The sequence below is a fragment of the Bactrocera dorsalis genome, chromosome 1 (assembly GCF_023373825.1).
Source record: "Bactrocera dorsalis isolate Fly_Bdor chromosome 1, ASM2337382v1, whole genome shotgun sequence".
Taxonomy (NCBI): Eukaryota; Metazoa; Arthropoda; class Insecta; order Diptera; family Tephritidae; genus Bactrocera; species Bactrocera dorsalis.
In genome coordinates this window covers 69,804,398-69,816,926 of record NC_064303.1, presented here as the reverse complement: position 1 = coordinate 69,816,926, position 12,529 = coordinate 69,804,398, and the positions used below count along the sequence as shown (strand labels likewise).

General features: G+C 37.6%; 1 protein-coding gene across 1 annotated transcript; it reads left to right on the top strand.

Moving 5' to 3' along the window:
• Nucleotides 1-2,461: 2,461 nt before the first annotated feature.
• Nucleotides 2,462-4,813, top strand: LOC125775356 (uncharacterized). The gene is made up of 2 exons (XM_049445853.1): nt 2,462-4,613; nt 4,669-4,813. The coding sequence occupies exons 1-2, from the start codon at nt 3,336-3,338 to the stop codon at nt 4,678-4,680; spliced, it is 1,290 nt and encodes a 429-aa protein (XP_049301810.1). The 5' UTR covers nt 2,462-3,335; the 3' UTR covers nt 4,681-4,813.
• Nucleotides 4,814-12,529: the final 7,716 nt, after the last annotated feature.

The window sequence follows — 12,529 nt, the reverse complement described above, 5'->3', positions numbered from 1 at the left end:
TTGATGTGAAACATGTATAGGCGCGGTTAAACATGATTGTCGCCGTGGCGATACAGGCCGTGGTTACGCGGTTTATTATTATTATGGAATATATGGGCGATACGCAGTCTATACGTAGTCTATATGTAGCTTATATATATGTATATTTTTACGCGGCTTCCAAAAATCTGTGTCGATATGTATGCAAGCTCATACATACATATTTAGGCTGGTTTGTTGGAGAAGCTGTTACAGCGGCAAGGGAAGCAGTGGCAATTGGCGATCGTTCGTTTATGTTTTCGGCACAGCTCGGATTTTCTACCAACAACACAAAGTTGTGACGTTTTGTCGTCGCGTCAGTTCTTCGACAAAACGTGAGCTGCAGCCATTGGTTGTCCGTGACAACGGAGATTTCGTATGGAGCAATAAGTGTATACATTTACATACAAAGTTGTGTGTAGACAAATTTACAAATATTATACGTATGGTCTGTCATATTTGTTTATATGCACACATAATTTCATACATACATATGTACGGGAATATGCGCGACCGCTTGGTCTTTTAATATAATATGCCATCAAACATATAATGCCCAGGAATTAAATATGTAAATATATATGTGTATAACATATTGAACCTACATTAATTAAATATTTAGGTAACAGCATAAACATAAGATCCAAAGATGTTAAAGAATTCGTCATGAAATAGTTCAATTTGTACGTGTATGCTTGTGTGGTTTGATATAAAATATATAGAAAATATACATATGTATGTATTAGGGTGATTCAAAAAAAATTTTTTTTTTCGTTGGTACTCGGAAAAAATAGGTTCCTAGACACCTCTTAGAAAGCCTCTCCAAATATGAGTTCTTAATTGTAACGGGAGGGTCCTCCTACATATAGTTTTCTATTTTTTCTTATTATGAGATAGAAAAATTAATATCTCGCTTCCAACTACTTGAAAAAATATCTTGTTCCTTAGATTTTATAGGAAATTGAATGCTTTACAAAAAGGTCTCCTATGATTTTTTCGTAAACCCAACCGTTTAGAAGATACTAACAGTTAAAGTTTGATTATTTTTGGGAATTTTTTTATTTCTTATGAATTTTATAACTCAATAAAAAAAATCATTATGAATGATGAAATTCAAAGTGAAATATCCCTAACCCCTATTATTTTGCGTTCTCTGCTACATATGTATATTCCATAATAATAATAATATAGCGTGGTGATTGTAACCACGGCCTGTATCGCCACGGCGACAATAATATATTATGTGTGTACATGGGAATATGCCATTAATATCGTTCCTCCAAGAAGAATTTCAATGGGAAATAAACAACAATCCGAGAGAATGTACTACAAGATATGACAACAATAGATGCTGTATTTATTACATATATGTATTGATAATGTGATGTCTAATACTTTTGTAAAATTTTTCAGTTATCATCGACCAATTGTCACAGTAATACCGTCAGAGGAAACTTCGAATGTAACTATTACGGAAGTCACTGATGAAAATAATAGAATTGGCGTGATTTTAAACAAATATTTGGATAAAATTTTGTATATAAAGAAAATAAATGTTTATTGAATAAACTATCCGTCATCATTTTCTGGAAAAATTCATAATATTGTATTCTTTCATTGTGTACCATATTTAGTTCCTGTCATAATCTGTACATTTTAACCTATTACTTGTATAAAATAATTTCGATGTTTCACATCTGCCAGCTGTCAACTGACAGTTATCTTTTTTTTATTATAATTTTTCATAAGATAAAATAACAAAACTGAAATCGAACTATTAAAAATAGTTTATATATGTGCGGTTTGAGCAACACGGAAACACTTTTTCGCAAGAAGTTTCGAACAATAGACTCCGAACCAGAAAATGCCAATGATAGATGACAACACGACGAAACTACGCGTAGCCGTACGGCTAGTGCGAAGTGTATTTTTTAAAATCAACTGTTAATCCTTATTAACAAATAAAATTTGTACGGTTTAAAATGTTCTAAAACTAATAAGAAATCACAGTCCTCGAGTTTAATTTTAATAAAAGAAGTTAACATGTAAGTGCATGAGTATAAATCCTACATATTTTGGGGGCTCAACCCAATGGGAAATATATAAATTTCATTGCGAAATGTTAAAAAGAAAAGAAACAGAGGACTCAACCCAACGGGAAAAATATAAATTTCATCACGAAGAGAAAAGTGTTAAAAAGAAAAGAGCCATAACGCTCAAAATTTTTGTTAAGAAAGTGACGCAATAAATGAATGTATAACGGCTTTACAGAAATGCATTTTCGAAACAGAAGGAGATAGACTAAACGAAAACGACGAGCTCTATACACAGAAATTGATCTACATCGAAAACAGTTTGAAAGCTGCCGATTTGCTGTCAATGCAGTATAAGTAATTTGACACTGCATATATTTCGAAATTTTCAAAGCGCTATGTTGCTATGCGCAGCAGCAGAGAACGACGACAACGAATGTGACGACTAAGATGACGATGATGACAAAGATGCCGAAGACAATGACAACGATGATGGTGATGTTATGCGCAGTTTTGACGACGCTGGCGCAAGTAGCATCTTATTTGAATGTCAACAACGGCGAGAACAAAGGAGAAATGCTGAAAGCGAACAAGAAACCTACAATGTGCAGAAGAGGGAAAGAAACAGAAAAAACTCAAATTTCTGGTTTTTCAAAGAACTTTCATGACATACAAGACTCTATTTGTTGGTTTGATGGAAGCGATAAAATCGATGTCGAAGTGTGGTTACGCGAATTTTTAGAAACTTCTATTTTGAAGGGGTAGGGCAAATTTATACTTGCAAAAAAATCTCTACGGGTTTGGTTAAACTATTTATTCAAAGTGACGTAGAATCACATCGCGGCAAAAATTAAAATTGGCTTGAGAAGAAACAATTGTAGCAATATAAATATGGTTACTGTATTATGTTGTATCGTTACCTTATTTTAATGTTACTTGAATAAGCAATCCTGTTGTACTATTGAATTTGTATCATACCTTATTTTAATGTTACTCGAATAAGCAATCCTGTTGTACTATTGAATTTGTATCATACCTTATTTTAATGTTACTCGAATAAGCAACCCTGATGTACTATTGAATTTGTATTATACCTTATTTTAATGTTACTCAAATAAGCAACCCTGAGTTTTTAAACTTGTAACTGGCGACATGAAAGTGTAGAGAAAATAAAGAAGAGTTCAGTTCGAACGCAACCATTAAACGAATCGGTCATCCCATGCTACAATATTTCAGAAGTGGGATTCGGGTACAGTAGCAAAGTTTTAACAAATTTTTTTTTAAATGGAGTGCATCGATACTAATATATATACGGCGGCCCAGTTGCGTGAGTGGTTGAAGCGGTTGGGGCTCCCGACTAATGGCAACAAAAGTGCCCTAGCAATAAGGTTGGGCGATGTGCCTGCGGTTGAGCGTGGCGATTGCCCTAGTTTCGCTGGCGAGGAGGTTGAGTCGGTGGGCGTTGGTGAATCACCTTTGGAGGAGACAGCGGAGCGTGATTTGGTGACACAAAATGAGTTCCTGACCAAAGAAGTCGAGCGGTTGAAGCTGGTGATTGTGCAACTTGGGTCGGGCAGTGTGGTGGGCGGGGCCGCTGGTGTGACAGAGAGGGATGATTCAGTGAATGGCGACGTAACGAATGTCAGCGCAACATATAACAGACAAGCGAACATACAACATGCAACGATTAATGGCGGCGGCGCTTCGAACGACGGCGGCGCATTGAACAACGGCAGCAGCGCTTCGAATGACGGCGGCGCATTGAACAACGGCAGCAGCGCTTTGAACGACGGCGGCGCTTTAAAAGACAATGACGCTTTGAACAGCGATGGCGCTGTAGGTACAGTAAGAAACGAAAAAGATAGCGCTACGGTAAGGAATGTCGGTGCTATACCTTTGGAGATGGTAAAAGATCTGTTACCAGAATACGAAGGTGGGCCGAATTTCAACATATGGATTCAACAGTTAAGAAGTGCTGGAAAAGTTTTTAACCTTGATCATAGCGCGCTGCGCGCTGTAATGATAAGCAAGTTGAAAGGTAGTGCAAGAGTGTGGCTGCACGCGAGGCCTCTGTTTATCACCGAAAATATAGACAGCCTTGTTGCAGAAATGCAAGCGGTGTTTGCACCAACACACAACAAGTTGTTGCTGCGAAAACAGTTTGAAGCGCGCAAGTGGTCGGTTGGTGAAACCTTCCAAAAATACTACAATGAAAAAGTTTTACTGTCAGATCCGTTGAATATGGATGAATGCGAGCTGATTGACCATATTGTCGAGGGTATGCCGGACGAGCAGTTACGGAATCAGGCATATATCCAATGCTACACTACAAGAGTGCAGCTTCTGCAGGCGTTCGGGAGAGTTGAATTGAAACGTGACTCGATGCAGATGCCTCGCACTAATGTCAGATGTTTCAACTGCAACTCATTTGGACACATGGCCGTGGCATGTCGGAAGCCGAAGCGAGAGGTTGGGGCGTGTTATGGGTGTGGCAGCATGGAACATAAAGTCGCTACGTGTCCAACGAGGATTCAAAACAACCGTGCAGATGAGAGCCCATACGTAAGATATTTAAAGTTTATTGTAAGTAATAATACTAAATGTATTTTATCTTTAGAATGCCTCATAGACTCAGGAAGCCCAATAAGTTTTGTAAAACGATCATCCTTACCAGATACTATTGAATTTAATGATAATTTTTCAGTTTGTATTCCATATTTTGGTTTAAATAAAAGTAAATTAGAAATGTTTGGTGAATTTAATTGTCATGTTTGTTTTGAAAATAAATTTGTCAATATAAATTTGATCGTAGTGGCCGATGAGACTATGGGGTATGACGTAGTTTTGGGTAGAGACTTTTTCAAAGCAAGTAATTTAGTTTTGATATGCAAGGATGAGATCAAAGAGAATACATTAATTAAGTTAAAAAAGAGTGTTGATGATAACAGTGTTGAATATGCAAGCGTAAACGATGAAGGTAAACCTAAAGTGGGCGGGTTCAAAAAAGATTGTAATAAAAATTGTAAAGTAGAAAAGTGTATAGTTACGTTAAATGAAACAAATGATAGAAAAACAAAAGTGGGTGATATAAATAAAACTGAGTGTATTGTTGACGAAACAAATGATAGGAAAATGATAGTTGATGCAAATAGAAATAAAACGTTAACTGATGTGAATAAAAGAAAAGAGATAATAGATCGGAAAAATAATTTGAGTGATAGTCGATGTAAAGCAAATATGGTTACAAATTGTATTGTTGATGAAATTAAAAAATTGGGTGATAAGAAATTAGATCAAATTAATGAAGTGGAAAGTAATAGTGAAAATAATGAAAGTTCTAGAAATATAAGATGGTTAATGCTTATTGATTTTGATAAAGGGAAAGAACTAAGTCTGAATGTGGGAAAAAATATATCACATTCAATTTGTACAAAATTAAATAAAATATTTACAAAACTGTATGTACAGGCCGAACGTCCTGATGAACCATTGGTAAAGTGTAACATGAGACTCGTGTTAGAAAACATAAAACCTTTTCATTATTCCCCGCGGCGATTATCGTATGTAGAAAAAGGGGAGTTGCAAAAGTTGATAGATGAGTATTTAGCAAAGGGATATATCAAACCAAGCGAGTCCGAATATGCGTCGCCGATTGTATTAGTAAAAAAAAAAACGGGAGATCTTAGAATGTGTGTAGATTACCGGACGTTGAATAAAGTAACCGCGAAAGATAATTATCCGATTCCATTAATTGATGACTTGTTAGACCGGTTAGCGAAAAAGAACTTGATCTTAAGAATGGGTTTTTTCATGTTTATATGCATCCAGAATCAGAGAGATATACGTCTTTTGTGACTCCGTTGGGCCAGTTTGAATTCACGAGAATGCCTTTTGGACTTAAAAATGCACCATCGATGTTTCAAAGGTTTATACACAAAATATTTGCAGAAATGATAAAAGAAGGAGAAGTTATAGTGTATTTAGACGATATCATGATTGCAACCGAAAATTTAGAGAACCATTTCCAAATTCTAGAAAAAGTATTAAATAAGATAACTCAAAATAAACTTGAATTAAGGTTAGACAAGTGTGAATTTCTACAAACAAGCGTGAATTATTTGGGTTATATTGTTGACGGTGAAGGAATAAGGGCGGATGACAAAGGACTAGAAGCGATAAAAAATTTTCCGGTGCCAAAAAACGTTCATACAGTACAAAGTTTCATAGGTTTGTGTTCGTATTTCAGGAGGTTTGTGAAGGATTTTTCTGTTCTGGCAAAGCCTCTGTTCGACTTGACAAAAAAGGAAAGGATATTTTCGTTTGGGGCAAAAGAACTTGCGTTGTATGACCCGAATGATTACACCGAGTTACATTGTGATGCATGTTCGATAGGGTTAGGGGCTATTTTATTGCAACGGAAAGAAGATGGAAAGATGCACCCAATTTTTTATTTTTCGAAAAGAACTACAGAAGCAGAGTCACGATATCACAGCTTCGAGTTGGAAGCTTTAGCAATAGTTAGTGCTTTGAAACGATTTCGTGTGTACCTTCAAGGAAAACCCTTCAAGATCATAACAGATTGTAATTCACTTGCACTTACATTGAATAAAAAAGAACTTAACCCTAGAATAGCACGATGGGCTTTAGAATTACAAAACTTCAATTATACGTTGGAGCATCGAGCGGGAAAACACATGCAGCATGTTGATGCTCTAAGTCGGTCCAGTAATATTCTAGTAGTAGAAACAAATACCTTTGAAGGAAATTTGATTATATGTCAAGGAAGAGATGAGAATCTAAAAAAGTGGAAAAGACTATTAGAAGAAAAAGAACATAAATTATTTGAGATGAGAAATGGGGTTTTGTACAGAAAAAAAAATGATGGCAGAGTTTTATTTTGTGTTCCACAAGATATGGAGGGTAATGTAATTTACAAATATCATGATGAGGTTGGCCATGTTGGAATAGATAAAGTAGTAGAATTAATATCGAAAAGCTATTGGTTCCCTAAGTTGAGAGAAAAGGTTGATAGACACATAAAAAATTGCTTGAAATGTATTGTATTCTCTTCCAAAAGTGGGGCGCAGGAGGGTTTTTTACATAGCATTCCAAAAGGAAGAATTCCCTTCGAAGTTGTTCACATTGACCACTTCGGTCCGATTGATAACTCATTAAAAACGAAACACATTTTTGTCGTCATTGATGCATTTACAAAATTTGTCAGACTTTACCCTACCAAAACAACAAATACTAGAGAAGCGATTCAAGCGTTGCAAAGTTATTTCCGGATTTACAGTCGTCCTAAATGCATTGTGTCTGATAGAGGAAGTTGTTTTACATCTGGTGAATTTAAAGAATTTTTAGAACAAAACTCGGTTCAGCATATTAAGATCGCTACAGGTTCTCCACAGGCAAATGGTCAGGTAGAGCGGGTAAATAGGAGTTTGGGGCCAATGATATCAAAAATGTTAAACACAGATAAACGATACGACTTGAATGCGGTAATAGAAAGTATAGAGCATGCTTTAAATAACACGATACATAGGACAACCGGGGAGCACCCGAGCGTAATGTTATTCGGTGTAAGTCAAAGAGGTGAAGTTGTTGATTCGCTGAAAGAAAACTTAAGAAAAGTTGATAAGTCATGTGAAAATCGAATTTTGCGTGATATTCGTGAGAAGGCAAGTGTAAAACAAGAACAGTTGCAACAGTATAATACAAAATTTGTTAATAAAAAAAGGCGAGCGCCAAGAAAATATGTAAAGGGAGATTATGTGGTTATAAAAAATTTCGATTCTCACGTAGGGGTGTCTAAAAAACTGATTCCTAAATTTAAGGGACCGTATTGTATTGAAAAAGTTTTACGAAACGATCGTTACTTACTTAGAGATGTCGACGGGTTTCAACAGTCTCGAGTCCCATACCACGGGGTATGGGCAGTTGGAAATATAAAACCATGGTTCAAAGGACGCGAAGTCTAGTCAGTCACTTGAGATCAGGTGATCTCATGGTCAGGACGGCCGAATTGTAGCAATATAAATATGGTTACTGTATTATGTTGTATCGTTACCTTATTTTAATGTTACTTGAATAAGCAATCCTGTTGTACTATTGAATTTGTATCATACCTTATTTTAATGTTACTCGAATAAGCAATCCTGTTGTACTATTGAATTTGTATCATACCTTATTTTAATGTTACTCGAATAAGCAACCCTGATGTACTATTGAATTTGTATTATACCTTATTTTAATGTTACTCAAATAAGCAACCCTGAGTTTTTAAACTTGTAACTGGCGACATGAAAGTGTAGAGAAAATAAAGAAGAGTTCAGTTCGAACGCAACCATTAAACGAATCGGTCATCCCATGCTACACAATTTTAGTTGGTAGTACCTTCAAAATTAATGGATGATCGGCGAAGATTTTTGTTTGCAAGCAGATATACAAATAAATTGCGATGAACTTTCTATTCGAAAAATTCCTTGTGACAATGTTGAAAACGTTTTTAATGTGATGCAAGTGGACTCAGATAAATTTAATATCAATGAAACAAATAGTGTGGAAGCGAAAGAAAAAGTGCGTAATATGGGCCAAAAAATTGCAAATCAACAAATGGGCCAATAAATATTGATTTAAGTGATGAAACTATACGCAAGTGAGGGAAGTTTTCTGATCGCCATTCACTTAGGAGGGGCCAGAAAGGATTCTTTTACATATAGCTCAAGCAGTTTACGACTTACGGTCTTTGACCAAGTATCCCCAATGAAAATTAGCAATCAGCCTCGGCTGAGAGACCCCTCTTTTGATGACGACCATGGCAAACGAAATAAGGACTACGAGTTGAGGACATGCAGCTGGAACGCCTGGTCCCTTAATTGGGAAGGTTCCACTGCCCAGCTGGTTGATGTCCTAACGAAAATAAAGGCTGACATCACAGCCGTCCAGGAAACACGATGGACGGGACAAGGACAGAAACGAGTAGGTCCTTGTGACATTTACTACAGTGGCCATATAAAGGAGCGCAAGTTTGGTGTTGGATTCGTGGTGGGAGAGAGACTCCGTCGCCGAGTACTATCATTCACTCCGGAGAATGAACGTCTAGCCACAATCCGCATCAAAGCGAGGTTCTTCAACATATCGCTGATTTGCGCCCACGCCCCGACGGAAGAGAAAGACAATGTGACCAAAGATGCCTTCTATGAGCGCTTAGAGCGGGCCTGAGAGCTGCCCCGCCACGATGTCAAAATCGAGCTTTGCGACTTTAACGCCAGGGTGGGCAAAGAAGGGATCTTTGGCACTACGGTCGGTAAGTTCAGCTTCCACGACGAAACATCCACAAATGGGTTGAGGCTGATCGGCTTCGCCGAGACTCGAAATATGGTTATCTGTGGTACTAGATTCCAGCACTAGAAAATACATCAAGCTACCTGGCTGTCTCCGGATCGAAAAAACACCAATCAGATCGATCATGTTGTGATAGACGGAAGACACGTCTCCAGTGTTCTAGACGTGCGTACGCTCCGAGGTCCTAACATCGACTCGGACCACTATCTTGTTGCAGCCAAGATTCGCACCCGCCCGGAAGGTTCGACGTCGAGAAGCTGCAATCACAACAGTTAGCCGATCGATTATCTACTCGGCTTGCACTCCTGCTCTCTTAGAGCACTCGTCAACAACTCGGCTTAAGGGAACTGTGGTATGGCATTTCAAATTCCTTACGTACAGCCTATACCGAAACCATTGGTTTTCGGAAAATGCAAAAGAACAGCTGGTACGACGAGGAGTGCCGTGTTGCAGCGGAGAGAAAACAGATTGCCTACCTCGCAACTTTACGATCGACCACAACACGTGAGGGATGGGATAGATAACGAGAATTGAAGAGGGAAGCGAGACGCATTTGTAGACAGAAAAAGAAAGAGGCCGAAATGCGTGAGTACGAAGAGCTCGATAAGCTGGCCGACAGCGGTAATGATTGAAAATTCTACGAAAAAATGCGGCGGCTTACAGAAGGTTTCAAGACCGGAGCATATTCTTGTAGAACCCCCAAAGGTGATCTAGTCACCGATGTCCAGAGCATACATAAATTATGGAGGGAACACTTGTCCAGCCTGCTAAATGGCAGTGAACGCACAACGCCAGGAGAAGGCGAACCCGATTCCCCAATCGATGAAGATGGAGCAGACGTTCCATTGCCCGACCATGAAGAAGTTCGAATAGCAATTACCCGCCTGAAGAACAACAAAGCGGCGGGGCCGATGTATTACCGGCCGAGCTATTCAAATACGGCGGCGAAGAACTGATAAGGAGCATGTAAGTATCAGCTTCTTTGCAAAATATGGTCGGACGAAAGCTTGCCCAACGATTGGAATTTAAGTCGGCTATGCCAAATCCATAAAAAGGCAGACCTCACAATGTGCGCCAACTGCCGTGGGATAAGCCTCCCCAACATCGCATATAAGGTTCTATCGAGCGTATTGTGTGAAAGATTACACCCCACCGTCAACAAACTGATTGGACCTTATCAGCGTGGCTTTAGACATGGCAAATCATTAACCGACCAGATATTAACCATGCGCCAAATCTTGGAAAAGACCTGTGGAAGGAGAATCGACACACACCACCTCTTCGTTGATTTCAAAGCTGTTTTCGACAGCACGAAAACAAGCTGCCTGTATCCGCGATGTCTGAATTTGGTATCCCCGCGAAATTAATACGGCTGTGTAAACCGACGTTGAGCAACAACGAAAGCTCCGTCAGGATCGGGAAGGACCTCTCCGAGCCATTTGATACCAAACGAGGTTTCAGACAAGGCGACTCACTTCTTCAACCTCCTGCTGGAGAAAATAATTCGAGCTGCAGAACTTAATCGAGCAGGTACAATCTTTTATAAGAGGGTACAGGTGCTAGCGTATGCAGTGATATTGATATCATCGGCCTCAACACCCGCGCCGTTAGTTCTGCCTTGTCCAGACTCTGTCAAAACTACATTATTTCTTCAAGTAGTTTTGACAGCTGGTTACGCATTGTGAATGATCCACATTAGAAGAGCAAGAGAGAATAAACAAAGAAAATAAACTTTGTGCGTAATAGTATGTATGTTTGTATGTGTATGGTAACATAAATATTTTCATTGAGATTTAAGAAATGTTGTTGATGATTGGTAGGTTTTATACAACATTTCAAAATGGAATATATTTCATAATAATGATTTCAACTAATTTAGAATGAATTTGACGATTACTTCGAATTTCCTTCAAGAAACAATTGTTGATTTGATGTTTCTTCGCAAAACCAGGTTTTCCATATTCACATTTTATTGAAAAAAAGTATTAAAAATTAGTACTAGATTTCTTGAGAGCTGCGTACTAGCACAAGTAAATTTATCGCAGGAAAATTTCTTGACCGTTTCTTAACCCTTTCAGCCCCGAAGTTGCTTATAAGCAACTTCTATCTATGTGTGACATCGTTTAAAAAGTCAAATACACAAAAACTTCTTTAAAATACACATCTTATAGATCAACTTCATGATCATGATTAATCCTTTTAGCCCCAAAGTTGCTTATAAGCAACTTCTATATATGTTTGACATCGTTTAAAAAGTCCTTTAGGGCTGAAATGGTTAAGCGTTTCTTTATATGAAGTTTTTACGTTTCTTGAGAGCTGCGTACTAAGCTTTAACAAAAACGCTTGAGAAAAAGCGTTTGAATACTAGAGTCGCGCGATGGATCCTTTTTCTGCAAGAATACGATTATCGGGTAGAACATCGATCTGGAAGTCGAATAAAGCACGTTGACGCTCTTAGCCGCAATCCAATGATGATGGTAAGCGATAATGATTTTCTTGTTTGCTTACGACGAGCACAAGAACGCGACGAAGAACTGAATACGGTAAAGCAAATTCTACAAAAGAAAAAAGTTACAACGGCTATTTTTAAAAAGGTGGTATTCTTCACAAAATAGTCAACGATTTCGAATTATTCGTAGTACCCAAGAGCATGCAAAAAGAGATAATTTGACGCGCTCATGAAAAGGGGCACTTCGCTATTAAAACAACGAAAGATTTGATTTGTCAAGAATTTTTTATTCCAAAGCTTGAAGAATAAATCAAAATTTATATCGACAATTGTGTAGCATTGTGTCAAATAGAAGGGTCGGCTTTAGTATACCGTCCCAGGATTTCGGGAATAAAATGGTTATGGTCGGATAGAGGAGATTCTCCAGATCACAAATATATTTATTATATATTATAGCCGCAGGAAGCTTATAGTTTTCGAGATATTCGCGTTTAAAGTTGAAAATTTGCAATATTTTAATTACATATTTTCGATACTTATATAAAATTAATTTTGCACTTATATTTTTCACTTTTATATCCACTAACACTTCACTAATTCCATTGTACACATTTATTTTATATAATATGGTGCGAAAATAGCTTTTAATATACATTTAAATTATTGTTGAATTATGATTACT

Excerpts from the sequence above, each read along its gene's own strand:
- LOC125775356 (XM_049445853.1), top strand. The coding sequence starts at position 3,336 with ATGGAGTGCATCGATACTAATATATATACGGCGGCCCAGTTGCGTGAG.